A 15,165-nucleotide genomic window follows, 5' to 3' on the forward strand; every position below is an offset into this window, starting at 1 on the left:
TCTATGATGCATATCCAGGACCCGTCTATCTAATATGGAGAGAGGCCATTGGTTTTTTAATTTTAATAATCTCCCACTAGGTCAGAAGTTTACTGCCCATAGTCAGGAACTGTTTCTAGTATTGGAATTTGCATTGTGGGAAGACTGGTCTCTCCCCTTTTCAGTCTTAGACTTTTTCCAGTTGCTTTTGCTGTAATCTTGCAGTCCAAACTATGAGGAGGAGACACAAAAAGATGGCAGGATCTGAGGTAAAGTCACTTTTCATGCCAAATCCGAGAGCTGCTCCCTAGCGCAAGAAGAAAATTCTTCCTGAGAGGGGGATTCCCTTCTTTACTCCTCTGTGCAAAATTCTGGGCTTCTCCTGGGGCTATGGAAAGGAGACAACATTGCCCACTGAGGGATGGGAGGCAGAGGGATGATGAAATCTGCACTGCGGGAGGATGAGTGCTCAGAATGGTTTCACTAGCTGCTCCTTGCTCTGTGGCAGATTCAGCCGGTTCTGCTTATGGCTTTCCCACACTGCGCTGTTGCCCTTTGATGTAACCACTTGTGGCAGCCAAAAGGTTATCTTCATTTTTCTGTCATCCTTCAAGATATTTGCAGCTCCGCTGTCAGACTCCCCAAGGCTGCCCTAGACCAAAAGGCACCTCAGGCAAGGAGCATCTTCTGCGCTTCCCTCCCTCCATTTATTAAACCTTTGAATATCCCATTTTTAATGTATTTGTAGCCAATTTCATGACTTTGATGCACGATTTGCACGCATGATTTATCTTTGTCATATAAGATGATAAATTTGCATGCTAGGATCTGTAAATCTGTATTTATTCATGCCATATATAAGCAGATTAAAAATCTGTTTCCTCTAAGCTTATAGAAACATTTTAATTTTAAGAATAACTGAAATATATTAACATCAAGAAACTGAACTGTGCATCCACATTGGATGGACCCGTATTAAATAGTGTTACAGTAGGTGACAGCCTTAAAATGTTAACTCTAGTCCTTTAGTTCAAATAGTCATTTTTCTCACCTTTGTCCTCACAGCATCAGAGAGATCCAAGACTTTCCAAAGGCATTTTCAAATGATAAAATAGCAAGCAATGTCAGTTTCTTGTCGGCCATCATCGATCAAAGATATGTTTTAATGAGGCTGAGCTTCAAAAAACTGCACTCACCACTCGCGACTATGACTGGCAGCATGAGCAGAATCCTCAAAGCTATCCATACATTAGGAAAAGTGTCCTTTAGTTCTGCATCATGAATGAATTGGAGAACTTGGCGTGGAGAGTGCTTCCCGTGTTGCAAAATGTGAAGGGTGTTGTCCAATTCCACATAAAGGTCTTTATCATTGATGCCCGGACATTCTCCATGTGTCAGCATCTGTTGAAGGTCCGTACAATTGTTCAAGATTGTTTTCTTGTCCACTGGGAGCTTACTAGGGTCATACAACCCCCCACCCCCAAGTTTCGTAGTGCTTCATTTATCCAAACTCTTCTTTGATGAACATTCAAGCAGTATCAACAAGCAAGCAAAAAAACCTCACTCTTGAATTTTTCTTCCAAGCCTTCCATCATCTCATCTATGCCCTAATAACCAAAGTGTCTTTTCTTCCAGTGAATACGAGTTTCCTTGAAGACAGGATCAACTCCTAAGTTTTCTCCCATTTCTTTGGCAGCAATGATGGCATCTTCTAATCTGTTGTCTCTGTAGGCCACAACAAAATCAAGGCACCTTCTCATCAAATTCTCATTCCGGTCTCAGCTTTACTCGACTACACCAATTCCATCAGGGCGTTGTAAATCTCAGTCACTTGGCACTTCACTGGCCCTATGCTGCCAATGGGGCTCTCCCAGTGAGTGTCGCTTAGTGGCTTTGCAGTCAGATTTGTAACACTGTCTGTGAGGATTTTCCACTTAATAGTTGATGCTGAAAACTTATATTCTTTGCAGTACTCCAAAGAGAGATACTGAATCTAAAGATGACACTGCATCTGACACAACCAGGTTGAGGGAATGGAAACCACAAGGCACAAAGAAAGCTCTTGGATTCAGCACAAGGATCCTTGCTTGGATGCCACTGTTTCTTCCCTTCATGTTTGCACTGTTGTTGTGCCTTGGCCATGGCAGACCCGAAGCTTTATTTTATTCTCATTCAAAACATTCATAAACAGCTTTGTTAGGCCCTTTCCAGTAGAGTCATTCATGTATTGGAAACAGATAAGGTATTCCTTTACATGGATACATCCATCCTCGTCATCAACAAATCTTAGTGTAAATTACATCTTTTCACTGTGCCTAATGTCGGGAGTGCAGTCCATTATAATGGCATAAGACTTTGCTTTGCTGAGCTGCGTCAATATGTTATCAAGCACCTTCCTTGCCATAAGGTCAATCAATTTATTTTGAACTGTTTTGCTGCAGTAATGGCTCATAGCTTCTTTGCAAACTACTCCATGTAAATATGCACACACAACATCATTGTATTTCCCAAAGAGCTCTAACAAACTGAGAAAGTTATCGTTATGTTCAGTGAACAACTTATCCAACGAGCCCTGGAAAGCCGAATTATTCTTTGCAAGGAAGAAGGTAATTGAGATCAGACGATCAAGCACATTCCTCCAATGCAGAGTTTCTACATTAATAATGTGCTGGTTTTCTGTATTTATTCAGCTTGAGCCTGGACTCGACCTCCATCCATTTGGAGTAGGCCGTAAAATGGCCGGGTGACTTTTCATGTTGCTTTAGAGCTTCAGCTAACTTATGCCAGTAATTGTATGCAGAAAGCACACACAATGATTTGACATTCTTGTTAAATATTTTGCAACAAAAACAGAACACTCTGTAAGTTGATTTTGAGTAAAACGGTCAACACTGATATAGTTTCTCACCATTCTTGAGCACTCTTTCGCAAAGTGACTTTGAGAAGTGTCATTTCTGCTAATTTACTGGAAACATCATATCCTGGCTTTTGCCTGGCTCGTTCAAAATTGTACAATCAATACAGGCAGACTTTAGGATCACTGGCCATAAAAAGCAGGATCTGATGTATTGATTTGTTGTGTGCAATCTTTTTCACTGCTGTTTCTGCCATCGTGCAACGCTGATTCTTCTTTTATCGTTTCTCTCCTTTTCATATAAACCAGATTTTTCTTGATCATTACTCTCCTTTTTGTGTGAAACACATTTTTCTTTATCTTCACTCTCCTCCATTCCTTATCCTTAGGTAACTCTACTAATTCCTTAGTAATAGGTCTGCCATCATTTACGCTTTACTCATTTTCTTCTGCACTGGGACTATTGCTACTGCCTAAAGCCTGTGCTATGTTGTTCTGTTTGAGATATTTTCTCATCAAATTTGCCCCTTGCTGCAAACTAGATTGCAATTGAGCTTTTTACTTCCTATACTAAGCTCCTAAGGGCTTCTTCAGGGGCATCTTTTATTTTCTATGGGGGAAAGCAGATAGTATGAGGGACAGCAAAAGTTTATGTTCCACAGTCTTAGAAAGTCATCAAACATTACATGTTAAGCATGGCAAAAGAAATAACAGTATTTCTTTTATATTCTTGAGTAGATAAGGGTTTGATAGATATCTCTAGTGTCTCATTAAATATGTACTTTATTAGTCACTACTTACACTCTTCATGTCTTAAAATCAGGGCTTTGGAGCGGAGCCTGGTGCTGGAGCTGCAGGTTTTTGCCTGGAGCTGGAGCAGAGCCGTAGCACAGCGCCAAAGCCCTGCTTAAAATACAAGTACACTTTCACAATTACACAATAAAACAAGGTTCACAATATTGCAGCTGGGCTCTCACTTCACTTCAATTTGTTCTTATATCTCACTGACTGACTGGTGATGCCCCGCCCTTTATATACCCGCAAGGGCCTGGCTGACAACATTCTAGAAGGCTGGAGGAAAATGTAGTTCTCAGAAAGACTAGAAGGTTCCATGAGAGTCTACAAATGTCTAGAACATTTTAGGAGGTTAGTGAAAAATCAATCCACAGATGGAATACCTGAAATGTTTTACTTCAAACATTCTATATTCCTTTTTGACACTAACAACAATAACAGCATCCTAAGCTTGATACCCCCCAAGTCCAGCATTCCAGCCTGGGTTGCTTGCTCCTAAATCTGGCTCTGAGACTCCTTGCTGGTGGGAACCAGGCTCCTGAGTTTGAGTAAGGCAACCAAAGCAAAACCTTTCTAACCTGATGAATGAGGCAGCTGCAGTGAATGAAACACAAACCTCTCCTTCTGCACACTGTGGCATGGAGACAGAGCAGGATGAATATAACCTTGGTCTTCTGTTTTTGAACCTTTCTCTGCCATCCTCTTAGCCTGTTACTTGAGTGGTGGGGTGGGTAGTGTTGCTATGGTAATTCCAGGCAGGAGACAAACCACCTCTTCAGGTTTTTCTTTTCTTATTTATTTTTGAATTCTTTCTTTTGCACTGGATTCTTCCACTCAGCCAACAGCAACAGAAGGCAGAACAAAACTGAGGAGGTATCTAGAAGGTGGGAGCTAGTCCCTCATCAGCCATCCAATCAGCTTTGATTCTGCTTCCTACAGCTACAAATAGACAATGATGCCACACTGAGGATATACAGACCTAGCTTTCAGAGAGAAGTCTTACTTCAATAATATTTGTAAAGTGCTCTGAGATACTCATTTGGAAGGAACTATGTAAGACCAAATTATTATTATAGTAGTGCATATAGTAAGGCAGTGATGCCATCTTTTTTGAGCATGTCTGCCAGAGCTCCACCATCACTTGGATTAATAAAAGTCTTGTTTACAGTACTAACTGTTGAAAATACCAACTATAGATGGTCTGACTGAAGTTCATTACAACCCTCTTTATATGAATCACAAAGACCTATAGACTGCTCCAAAGACATCACTTAAATAAATGGTTTTAATTTCCATTTACCAATAAAGCAGATATTGATATTTCACTCCAGTAGAGTACTGAAGATGAAGTTCTGCCCCCACTGAAGTCTATCGGAGTCTTTGTATTGACTTCAATAGGGCCAGGATTTCACTGCGATTTGCTAAATTATTGGGAATTTTCATAAACTGAAGTTGTTTCACAGCTGCACATTCTAACATATAAAACATTCTAACATATAAAATGCCTATTCATTATCTTTAGCAAACCAGTCTAACTAAATACAATTTCACTATCAACCCTTACATTCAAGGAGTATTTCCACTTGACAGCTGGTTTTCATTTTTAACATATGTTCTTATAATAACCAATATAATTTCTACTTAAAAGTACTGATTAAATTTTAAGTGTATAAGAGTCACAAAATCACTGTCATGAGTGGGGGGGCGGGATTACTGATATGCTGGATTTTTTTCCCTACTAATATAGTTACATTTACTATAGATGATTCACTTAATTTGTGTGTGTCCAAATGCAAATGAAAACATAAAATAAACTTATTATGCCATAGTCTAAAAAAAAAATGCTATGAGTTAATATGAAACTCTTTCAAAAGTACAGCTGAGTAGATATGTCGTACCACATCTGTCAGCGCAATACAAATAGTCTTTAAATAATACCTACAAGAGGAATAGATAATATAGCTGCAATTCTAATCTTGTCTTTACAGACTATTGCTAAGCATTTATTGTTGAACTTTATATTTATTCTGGAACTGCACTTACAACAGTGGTCACTACAAGTAAGGTAGTCAGCATTCCCAATAGAAACTTTTGCTTCTAATTAATAATTCATCTGCACATTGTTTTAAAATAATTTTTTTCCATAAAGAGTTTAGTCTTTAGACATATTCTGCCTTTAGCTACTCTAGTAGAAACCCTGCAAAATCAATGGGTTTGCACTTAGGTAAATGAGAGCAGAATCTGACTTTTTCTACCTTATCCCCATAAAATACCGTGAAAGTATTTGAAGATGCCCATTTGATCTTCTGCAACTCAAGACCAATCTGTTCTTTAAAACAGAATTGTATTTCATGATGTAAACTAGTGGTATTTTGGAAAATACGCAATTTTGTTTAGGAAATTCAGATTACAATTTGCATAACTAAACCCTTTTATCCCCAATGAAAAAAATCTGAGGCATTTTGTAGTCATATATAGTTTTATGCACAGGAGCAAAAAATAAATGTATTAATTTGTATTTGTTTCCACTCTTCATTCCACATGATTAAAAAATATAAACATCTCCTAGTAAGAAGGAAAATTTCTGAAGTTTTCCCATGTGTCACTTGGTTTTAATTAGCTCAGCAGAGCATGACAGACTGCTGTATCAAGTGAAAAAAAAAAGACTGTTTTCTGCACTTTTCAATGATCTAGTAGTTACTGGCAAATAATAATAAAAAAATATTAAGCCAGTTCACGAGTGTCTTACTGATGAAGGCAAGTACTGGTACTTACGTGGAACTTAATTATTTTAGGATCACACTGCTTAAAGGTGTGTTTTCTAAGCAGATGACTGAAACTTGTCCAGGTCATCTATAAACAAGAACAAAAATAATCCTAAACAGTTTATTAGTGTTTAAATGAGAATGTTGAACTGTTTAATTCCATTTTCTTTGTTTGAAAAGATTACTGCATTCTGCAATCACCAGTTAGACTTTGGCTGATATTAACCAGGGCTGGCCAGAAAACATTTGCAAGGTTTTGAAATCTGTTTTTGTTCTACATTGGAACAAACTTGAGATCTTTTGAAAGTTTTCATGAAAAATGAAAGACATCATTGCCCTACAATGGCCAGTAGTTTGGACACTTGCTCTGCCTGAGTCAGAGCAGGGACTTGAACCGGAGTTTCCCAAATCCCAGGTGAATGCCTTAATCTACTAGACTATAGATAGAGTCAGTCTCTCTTGCTCACCCAATTAATATTTACCATAATTATTTATACGTAGTGGAACAGCTCCAACCAGAGACAGAGAGATTTCAGAATCAGAAGGAGCAGAGACTTGAACCTGTGTCTACTACATCACGGATGAGTAACCTAAAGACTGGCCTGTTGGCTATTCTGGGGAGGAGGAATTGCTCTCATTTTGAAATTCCATCCTGTATCTAAGAAACTTTCCTGACAAAGGTTTCAATAAAACAGACTCTCCTCTGAAAAGTTTTGGAGTTGTTGAATCAATATTTTCCTACAAAAAAAGTTGAGTCACAAAATTCCTGATGAGCCCTAGTATTAACACAACAGAAAACAAGCCTAATCCAGTCCAAGGTTTAATCTTGTTTTCAGATATACAGGCACCTATAGCTGCATAATTTATAAAGTCAGCTAATGGTGTTCGTACAAAGATAGTTGTATATATACTAACATGTCTGTGCTATAGCAAGAATTCAGAATAAATGATGATAGTATCATTGAGGCTATGTTTCAGTCACAGGTAATTTTAGTAAAAGTCATGGACAGGTCACAGGCAGTAAACAAAAATTCACAGCCCGGATGTGTCCATGACTTGTACTATATACCCCAGACTATATACCTTGGGGGCTCTGGGGCAAGGGTGGCCTGGGGGTGCTGTGGGTGCTCTGCTGGGGGGGTGTGGAGCCCAGGGGCACCACAGGTGCTCGGGAAAGAGCAGGGGCATGCTGCCTGGGCCCCTGCTGCTGTGGGGAGGGGGGGGCACAGCAGCCTGAGACCCCTGCTGCTGTTGGAGGGGGAGGCACGGTGGCCTGAGACTGCCCCAGCAATGGCTGGTTTGGCTGGCCCAGGGGCTGCCCAAGCTGCTCAGGAAGCCCCCCAGACCAGACATACCTACCGCTGCAAAAGTGACAGAGGTCCTGAAAAGTCAAGGAATTTGTGAATTTCATGACAGACTCACAGCCTTAAGTATCATAGCCATGTCACTATGTCACTGGAGCCATGAGAATGTGGTGGACCAGCCTAACTTAGAATTGTTTTCTTTGCAACATCAACTGACTAAAGAAACTCAAGAATAAACATCTATTCTGTGAACAAGAAAAGTCATTAGGCCCTACATTCTATACAATATTTTAGGGCTACTAATTTGGAATGAGTTAAAATAGCACTTTTTGTCTCTTGTATCATTCATGTCTCATGTCAGAGGCTAAGTTATCAGCATCATGCTTGACATATAGTGTAAAAGTTGAACATAAGCAAATTATGCTATTGGACAAAACCCTTGGCTGATTAACTTTACTACTTTGTTTTAGGGCAACACTAATCTTTGTTTTTAAACAACATATTGCCCTTTCAATGAGCTTTATACTCAAGTGAATATATGTGCTGGTTCATTGACAGATGTGAAAACAAAGCCATTAAGTGAACTGTGAGAGCAGAGAGCCAAGAGGCAGGAGCCTGCAGTTGCAGGATTCCAATTGCAGCACATTGTTTACCATCAGCCATTCTAACAGAGAAAGAGCAAACTCCTCACACTTCCGAGACATATCACCAAGACTTTATATTTTAGAAGTTAATTAATTAAGGAAAGAGCCTGCTGTTTAGAGAGAAGCCTGACTATGGATCTGATGGAAAATTTTCAATTGCTAACTGCTGCTGAGAAACTATAAAGGAGCCTCATTCATCTTTTTAAAAAGTGTATTCCACCATCTGAACATGTAAAGGATAGTCTTTATAAGGAACAATTGTTTTCAGATTGTAAATTAGCAACATTGCCACTTTGTTCTCTTCTCCTTATCCTCACACCCTAAACTGTCTAAGGCAGTGGTCCCCAACGCGGTGCCTGTGGGTGCCATGGCGCCCGCCAGGGCATTTATGTGCGCCTGCCTAGTGCCTAGCAGGGGAGAGAAGCCGCGGCCCCGTGCCTGCCAGGAACAGAGAACTCAGGCTGTGGGCGCAGTGTTCTCCATTCCCAGCGGTTGTGGGGCCTGCCTAGTGCCCAGCAGGGGAGAGAAGCTGCGGCCACACGCCTGACAGGGACAGAGAACTCCGGGGCTGCAGGCGCCAGTGTTCTCAGTCCCTGGCAGGTATGGGGCCGCAGCTTAAGCTGGAGAGAAGTTGAGGTCCCACGCCTGCCGGGGACAGAGAACTCTGGGGCTGCAGGCGCCGGTGTTCTCAGTCCCTGGCAGGTGCGGGGCCGTGGCTTAAACTGGAGAGAAGCCGCAGTCCTGCACCTGCCGGGGACAGAGAACTCCAGGGCTGTAGGCTGCAGGCACTGGTGTTTTCAGTCCCAGGCAGGCACGGGGCCACAGCTTAAGCCGGAGAGAAGATGCGGCCCCAGGCCTGTCTGGGACAGAGAACTCCGGGGCTGCAGGCTAGTGTTCTCAGTCCCAGGCAGGCGCAGGACCCGCCTAGTGCCCAGCAGGGGAGAGAAGCCGCGGCCCCCGCCTGCTGGGGACAGAGTACTCCGGGGCTGCGGGCACCGGTGTACTCTGTCTTTGCGGCTTCTCTCCGGCTTCTCTCTCCTCTCTGGTTTCATATATTATGTAATATTAAATATGATGATGTTTGTATTATTTAATGTACAAATACAAAATAAGCCTTGAAAAATTGTTGGCGCCTGCCACACTCTTCTGAAAACAAGAATGTGTTACTGGCCACAAAAAGGTTGAGGACCACTGGTCTAAGGCTTTAAAAGACAGGTCTGTCATAAACAGATAGCTAAGGGTTAATGTTCTTTTACCTGTAAAGGGGTAACACCAGTAACCTGAAACACCTGACCAGAGGACCAATCAGGAAACAAGACTTTTTCAAATCTGGGTGGAGGGAAGTTTGTGTGTGAGTTCTTTGTTCTTTGTCTTGTGTCTGACCCTCTCGGCTCAGAGAGTGATTTTTCTATCTCCTGGCTTTCTAATCTTCTGTTTCCAAGTTGTAAGTACAAAGATAGTAAGACAATAAGGTTTATATTGTTTTCTTTTGTATTTACATGTGTGTAGTTGCTGGACTGTGTTAAATTGTATTCATTTTGGATAAGGCTGTTTATTCATTTTTTTCTTTTAAGCAAATGACCCTGTATTTGTCACCTTAATACAGAGAGACCATTTTTATGAATTTTTCTTTCTTTTATAAAGCTTTCTTTTTAAGACCTGTTGGAGTTTTTCTTTAGTGGGGACTCCAGGGAATTGAGTCTGCAGCTCACCAGGGAATTGGTGGGAGGAAGAAGTCGGGGGAAAATCTCTTTGTGTTAGATTTACTAAGCCTGACTTTGCATACCCTCTGGGTAAGGGGAAAGGGAGATTAGCTATCTCGGTACTTTTGTTTTCCAGGACTGGAAACAGGGAGGGTGGAGTCCCTCTGTTTAGATTCACGGAGCTTGCTTCTGTATATCTCTCCAGGAACCCAGGGAGGGAACACCTGGAGAGGAGGAGGGGGAAGGGAAATGGTTTATTCCCCTTTGTTGTGAGACTCAAGGAATCCGAGTCTCGGAGTCCCCCAGGGAAGGTTTTGGGGAGACCACAGTGCACCAGGCACTGTATAGATTCCTGGCTGATGGCAGCTTTACCAGGTCCAAGCTGGTAACTAAACTTGGAGGTTTTCATGCTAACACCCATATTTTGGAGGCTAAGGTCCAGATCTGGGAAAAATGTTATGACAAGGTCACTTGATGAAAAAATTTTAAGAGACGATATTTTGACTTACTTGATATTATGTTTGGAAACTCTTCTAAGCAGTACAGCATCATACAATAATTTATAAGCCAAACTGTACAAAAATTGAAATATTCATTTGGAAAAGTATCTGATAAACTAGCTGGGTCAAACAATGACTGTTTTACAATGAAAAATGTCATCATTCTGTTAATATTCAACTCACCTAATGTAAAGTTTCCCCATTTTTAGAGTCCTCTATTATTAAATAACAAGGCTAAAAGGAATGAATTACTGGATTCAGAAACCAATTTAGTCACAGGAAAAAATCCTAGATGGTCTAAAAAATGCTGGGTCACTTTGAGATGCCTGTGCCTTCTGCAGCAGTGGAGTTCTATACAGGTTGCTATGTAACTGTGCTCAGCTTTGGCTTAAGGTCTACAAGAAGAGGGGTGCCTTACCACTCTTCAAGAGCTGCCTCTGTGCATTCATATTTATGGGATTAAACAGCCACCAGACCATTTACAAGTTGCAAAGAGGGAAGAGGCTTTACAGGCCATTAAGGAAATCTATAAGGAAGGAATGACTGAGCTTTCAACTAGTCCTTGGGCCTCACTCACAATTCCAGTTAAAAAAAAAGATGGCAGCACCAGTTTCTAGGTGGACTATAGAATACTAAATTATCACTTTACTATAAATAGATGATAGTCTGGATGCTGCAGCAGGTTCAGTCTGGTTTTCCATATTGGCTCTTAAAAGTGGGTACTGACAAGTGGAAATGGATCCAAACAACAGGGAAAAAAGTGCTTTCACAGAAAGAAAAAGATCTCTGGCAATTTAAAGTGACGTTTTTTGGCCTGTGTAATGCACCAGCCATATTTAAGAAGGTAATGGAGAGCATATTGCATGGCATGCACCTCTCTGGTGCATACTAAAATCTTTGAGCAGGAATTGATACATTTACAAATTGTCTGTGATAAGCTTAAGGCTGTCAGAATGAATCCAAATAAAGGAGTTGTTTAAAAAAAAAAAAAAAGGTAATTTTCCTTGGGAACACAATCTCTGAGCAGGGAATTTCCACTGAAAAAAAGAAAATTGAGACAGTACAAAGTTGGTCAAATGTCCAGACACTCATAGATGTGCAAAGTTTTATAGGATTCCTATTATAAAAGGTTTATTTGTGGATTTGCCAATATTTCAAAACCATAGCATAAGTTGGGTGAAAAAGGAAAACAATTTCAGTGGGTAGCAGAGTGTGATTTCACATTTTCAGAGTAGACTGTATCTGTTTCAGCCTATCCATGTTTCAACCCCCCCCATTCATATTGGATACAGATGCTAGTGCTTACCGTTTGAGGGACAGTAAAGACATGAGAACATAAAGGACTTGAGAGGGTGGTGGCTTATTACAGCAAAAGTTTAAGTTCTCTGGAGAGAATGTATAGCACCACCCAAAAGGAACTACTGACTGTGCTTAAATCTAAAGAACATTTTCATCACTATTTGTATGGAAGAAAATCTGTGGTCAAGACAGACCATGTATCCCTGTAATTACTCTTTAGATTCAGGAATCCTAAGGGACAACTTGCCATGTGGTTGGAAAAATGTTAGTTATGATCTCAGAATTACACACAAACCTGGGAACAAGCATGGTAATACTCACCCTTGTCTGGGTGGCCTTGTTGAGAGGCTAACTGCAAACTCTGCTCAAAGCAGGATAACAAGGAATTTGTTGCTCAAGGGAACGAGTGTGCTCAGGAAGAGATGTCTGTCTCCTCTCCTCTTATAATTTGCAGTACAAATGTTCCTGGTTCATCCATTGGAACAGTGTATGCAGAATTGCAGGAATGGACTTCTAAGCAGTTAAATGATTCCCAAAGAGAGGATACTGACATCAGGATAGTGTTTGATTGGAAAATCATTTGGCAAAGATAGCCACACTGGAATGTAGTATCTCCACAGACCACAGAAAAAGCTTTCTGGTCACAGTAAGAAAGCTTGGAGTTTGAAGATGGAATATTGTACAGGAGATGGGGAAAAAATGGGCAATGGGTACAGGTACTAGCTCATTGCACCAGATACATTGAAAAAGAAGATTCTGATATGTCATGATTTTAAAACTGCTGGACATTTTGAGGTTGTAAAAACCAGTCAAGCTAAGAGAAAATTTCTATTGGATGAAATGCAGACAGGATGTAGAAAACTGATGCAAGAAATATGATATTTGTGTGGCAAAGAAGAGTCCCCCTATGTCAGGGACAACTCCTGTGCAGCAGTATCTTGTCACCTTTGTCCGGCTTGTCCTCGTTCATTCCTCCATTGAACGCAAGTCGACGCCACACCATACTGTTTTGTTGCAAACACATTCTTTCTATTTCTGGCCAAAGATTTTTGTCATGGGATTGGTCCAGTATCTTGTGGGGGCACAAAAGAGCATACTGCTGTCAATGTGCTTGGGCCCCTGCCTGAAACAGAGTCTGGCTATCAATATAACTATGTACTACTTCACAAAATGGTCTGAAGTTTATGCAATAAAGAATCAAGATACTGTGACAGCAGCAGAGGTTCTTATGAATGAATTCTTCACCAGATTTTGGGTCCTGGACACAGCTCAAGGGAGAAACTTTGAATTCAAAGTGTTCCAATAGGGTTTCTGAGATTCTCTGGCTCCACAAAACTCATACAACCCCAGCATATTCATGTCTGATGGGGTAGTGGAAAGGCTCAATCAGACTCTGGAGGTTCAACTGGCTACCTCTGCAGACCAGACTCAAAGGGTCTGGGACAGGGTGGACAAAAATCAATGATTTAAAAAAATAAAATAAAAAAAATTGGATTTTTTTTTATAAAATGCTTTTAGAGGAAAAACTATCTAAAGGTAGTTTTAATTAAGATACATTATATCTCAAAGATATCTTGTAATGGAATAGAGATTATAAATTCTAATTCTATAGTATGAGACAATATATTAATGAAATGTTTAAGGAAAGTTTTGTAAATGAGTTCCAATAGTTCATGGATTAGGGAGCCAATCTTATGGGGTTCCAGGGGCGTCTGTATAGATTATTTAAGTTAATTTTTTAGCCTTGGCTAATAACAATATTTATTAGAACTGTAAATACTGAAGTTTGCAAAACTGTCAGTGTAAGTACAAAATCTAATCTTCTGTATTTAACATTAATGACAATGAAAAATTATTTAGGTTAATCTTTCTATCTACACAGTGGGACTCAGTGCGCAGTCTAAAACAGTGATTCTCAAAATTTGTACTGGTGACCCCTTTCATATAGCAAGCCTCTGAGTGCGACCCCCTTTATAAATTAAAAAAAACTTTTTTATATATTATATATTATAAATGCTGAAGCCATTTTTATTGACTTAAGAGGCTCTTAAAATCGATTTCTGTACTCCTCCCCAATGAGGGGATCAGTGCTGAAACTGACATGGCTGGGTTGAATTTGGGGTAGTGTGGATGCAATTCGATGGTATTAGCCTCCAGGAGCTATTCCACAGTGCTCCATTGTGACCGCTCTGGACAGTACTCTCAACTCAGATGCACTGGCAAGGTAAACAGGAAACGCTCCATGAACTTCTGAATTTCATTTCCTGTTTGGCCAGCAATGCAAGCTGATCAGTGCAGTTGACCGTGCAGAGCTCATCAGCAGAGGTTACCATGAAGTCCCAGAATTGCAAAAGAGCTCCAGCATGGACTGAACGGGAGGTACTGGATCTGATCACTGTATGGGGAGATGAATCCGTGCTATCAGAACTCCGTTCCAAAAGACGAAATGCCAAAATATTTGAAAAAATCTCCAAGGGTATGAAGGACAGAGGCTATAACAGGGACCCACAGCAGTGCCGAGTGAAACTTAAGGAGCTCAGGCAAGCCTACCAAAAACCAAAGAGGCAAACGGCCGCTCTAGGTCAGATCTCCAAACATGCCGCTTCTATGATGAGCTGCATGCAATTCTAGTGGGTGCCCACAGCACTACCCCACCCCTGTTCCGTGGACTCCTGCAAGAGGAGAGTCTCATGCAACAGGGATGAGGATTTTGGGAATGAGGACAATGATGATGATGACGAGGAGGAGGGTAACGCACAGCTGGCAAGCAGAGAAACCGTTCTCCCCGACAGCCAGGAACTGTTTATCATCCTGGAGACAATACCCTCCCAACCCTCGCAAGGTGGGCTCCCGGACCTTGAAGGCAGAGAAGGCACTTCTGGTGAGTGTACCTTTGTAAATATAATACATGGTTTAAAAGCAAGTCTGTTTAACGATTTATTTGCCCTGAAGACTTGGGATGCATTCTCGGCCAGTATAGCTTGCAGTCAAGCAACATCCGTTCTTTATCTCTCTGTATTATCCTCAGGAAAGTGGTATCATTCATGGTCACCTGGTTGAAACAGAGGAATTTTATTAAGGGGACCTTCAGAGGTGGCCGTTCCTGCTGGGCTGTGTGCCTGTGGCTGAAAAGAAATCATCCCCACTATTAGCCACGTGGTGGGGGGAGGGGTGAAGCAATTATCCCAGAGAATTGGGTGTGAGGGGGGCTTTAGTTGGGTTTGTGCTGCACATTAACCCAAAAACCACAGCCCCTCCTTTTAAATGGCCAACCCAACGGGTGCTTGGTATGGGAAATGAGGGTGCTGCTCTTTGAAACCAT

At 41.0% G+C, this 15,165-nt stretch overlaps 1 protein-coding gene across 5 annotated transcripts in view; it reads right to left on the bottom strand.

The window, feature by feature from the left end:
- The window catches only part of PPP1R42 (protein phosphatase 1 regulatory subunit 42), a 75,800-nt gene that overhangs the window by 33,422 nt on the left and 27,213 nt on the right, over nucleotides 1-15,165 (bottom strand). The window contains exon 9 of one of the 5 annotated variants that reach the window (XM_030553226.1): nucleotides 14,459-14,895. The exons of the other annotated variants lie outside the window; for them this stretch is intronic. Within the exon in view, the coding sequence (XP_030409086.1) occupies nucleotides 14,892-14,895 (4 nt within the window). The 3' untranslated portion in view covers nucleotides 14,459-14,891. Of the gene's footprint in view, nucleotides 1-14,458; nucleotides 14,896-15,165 lie in introns of those variants that run through there. 5 annotated transcript variants of the gene reach the window in all.

The sequence above is a fragment of the Gopherus evgoodei genome, chromosome 2 (genome assembly GCF_007399415.2).
Source record: "Gopherus evgoodei ecotype Sinaloan lineage chromosome 2, rGopEvg1_v1.p, whole genome shotgun sequence".
In the NCBI taxonomy this organism is placed as follows: domain Eukaryota; kingdom Metazoa; phylum Chordata; order Testudines; family Testudinidae; genus Gopherus; species Gopherus evgoodei.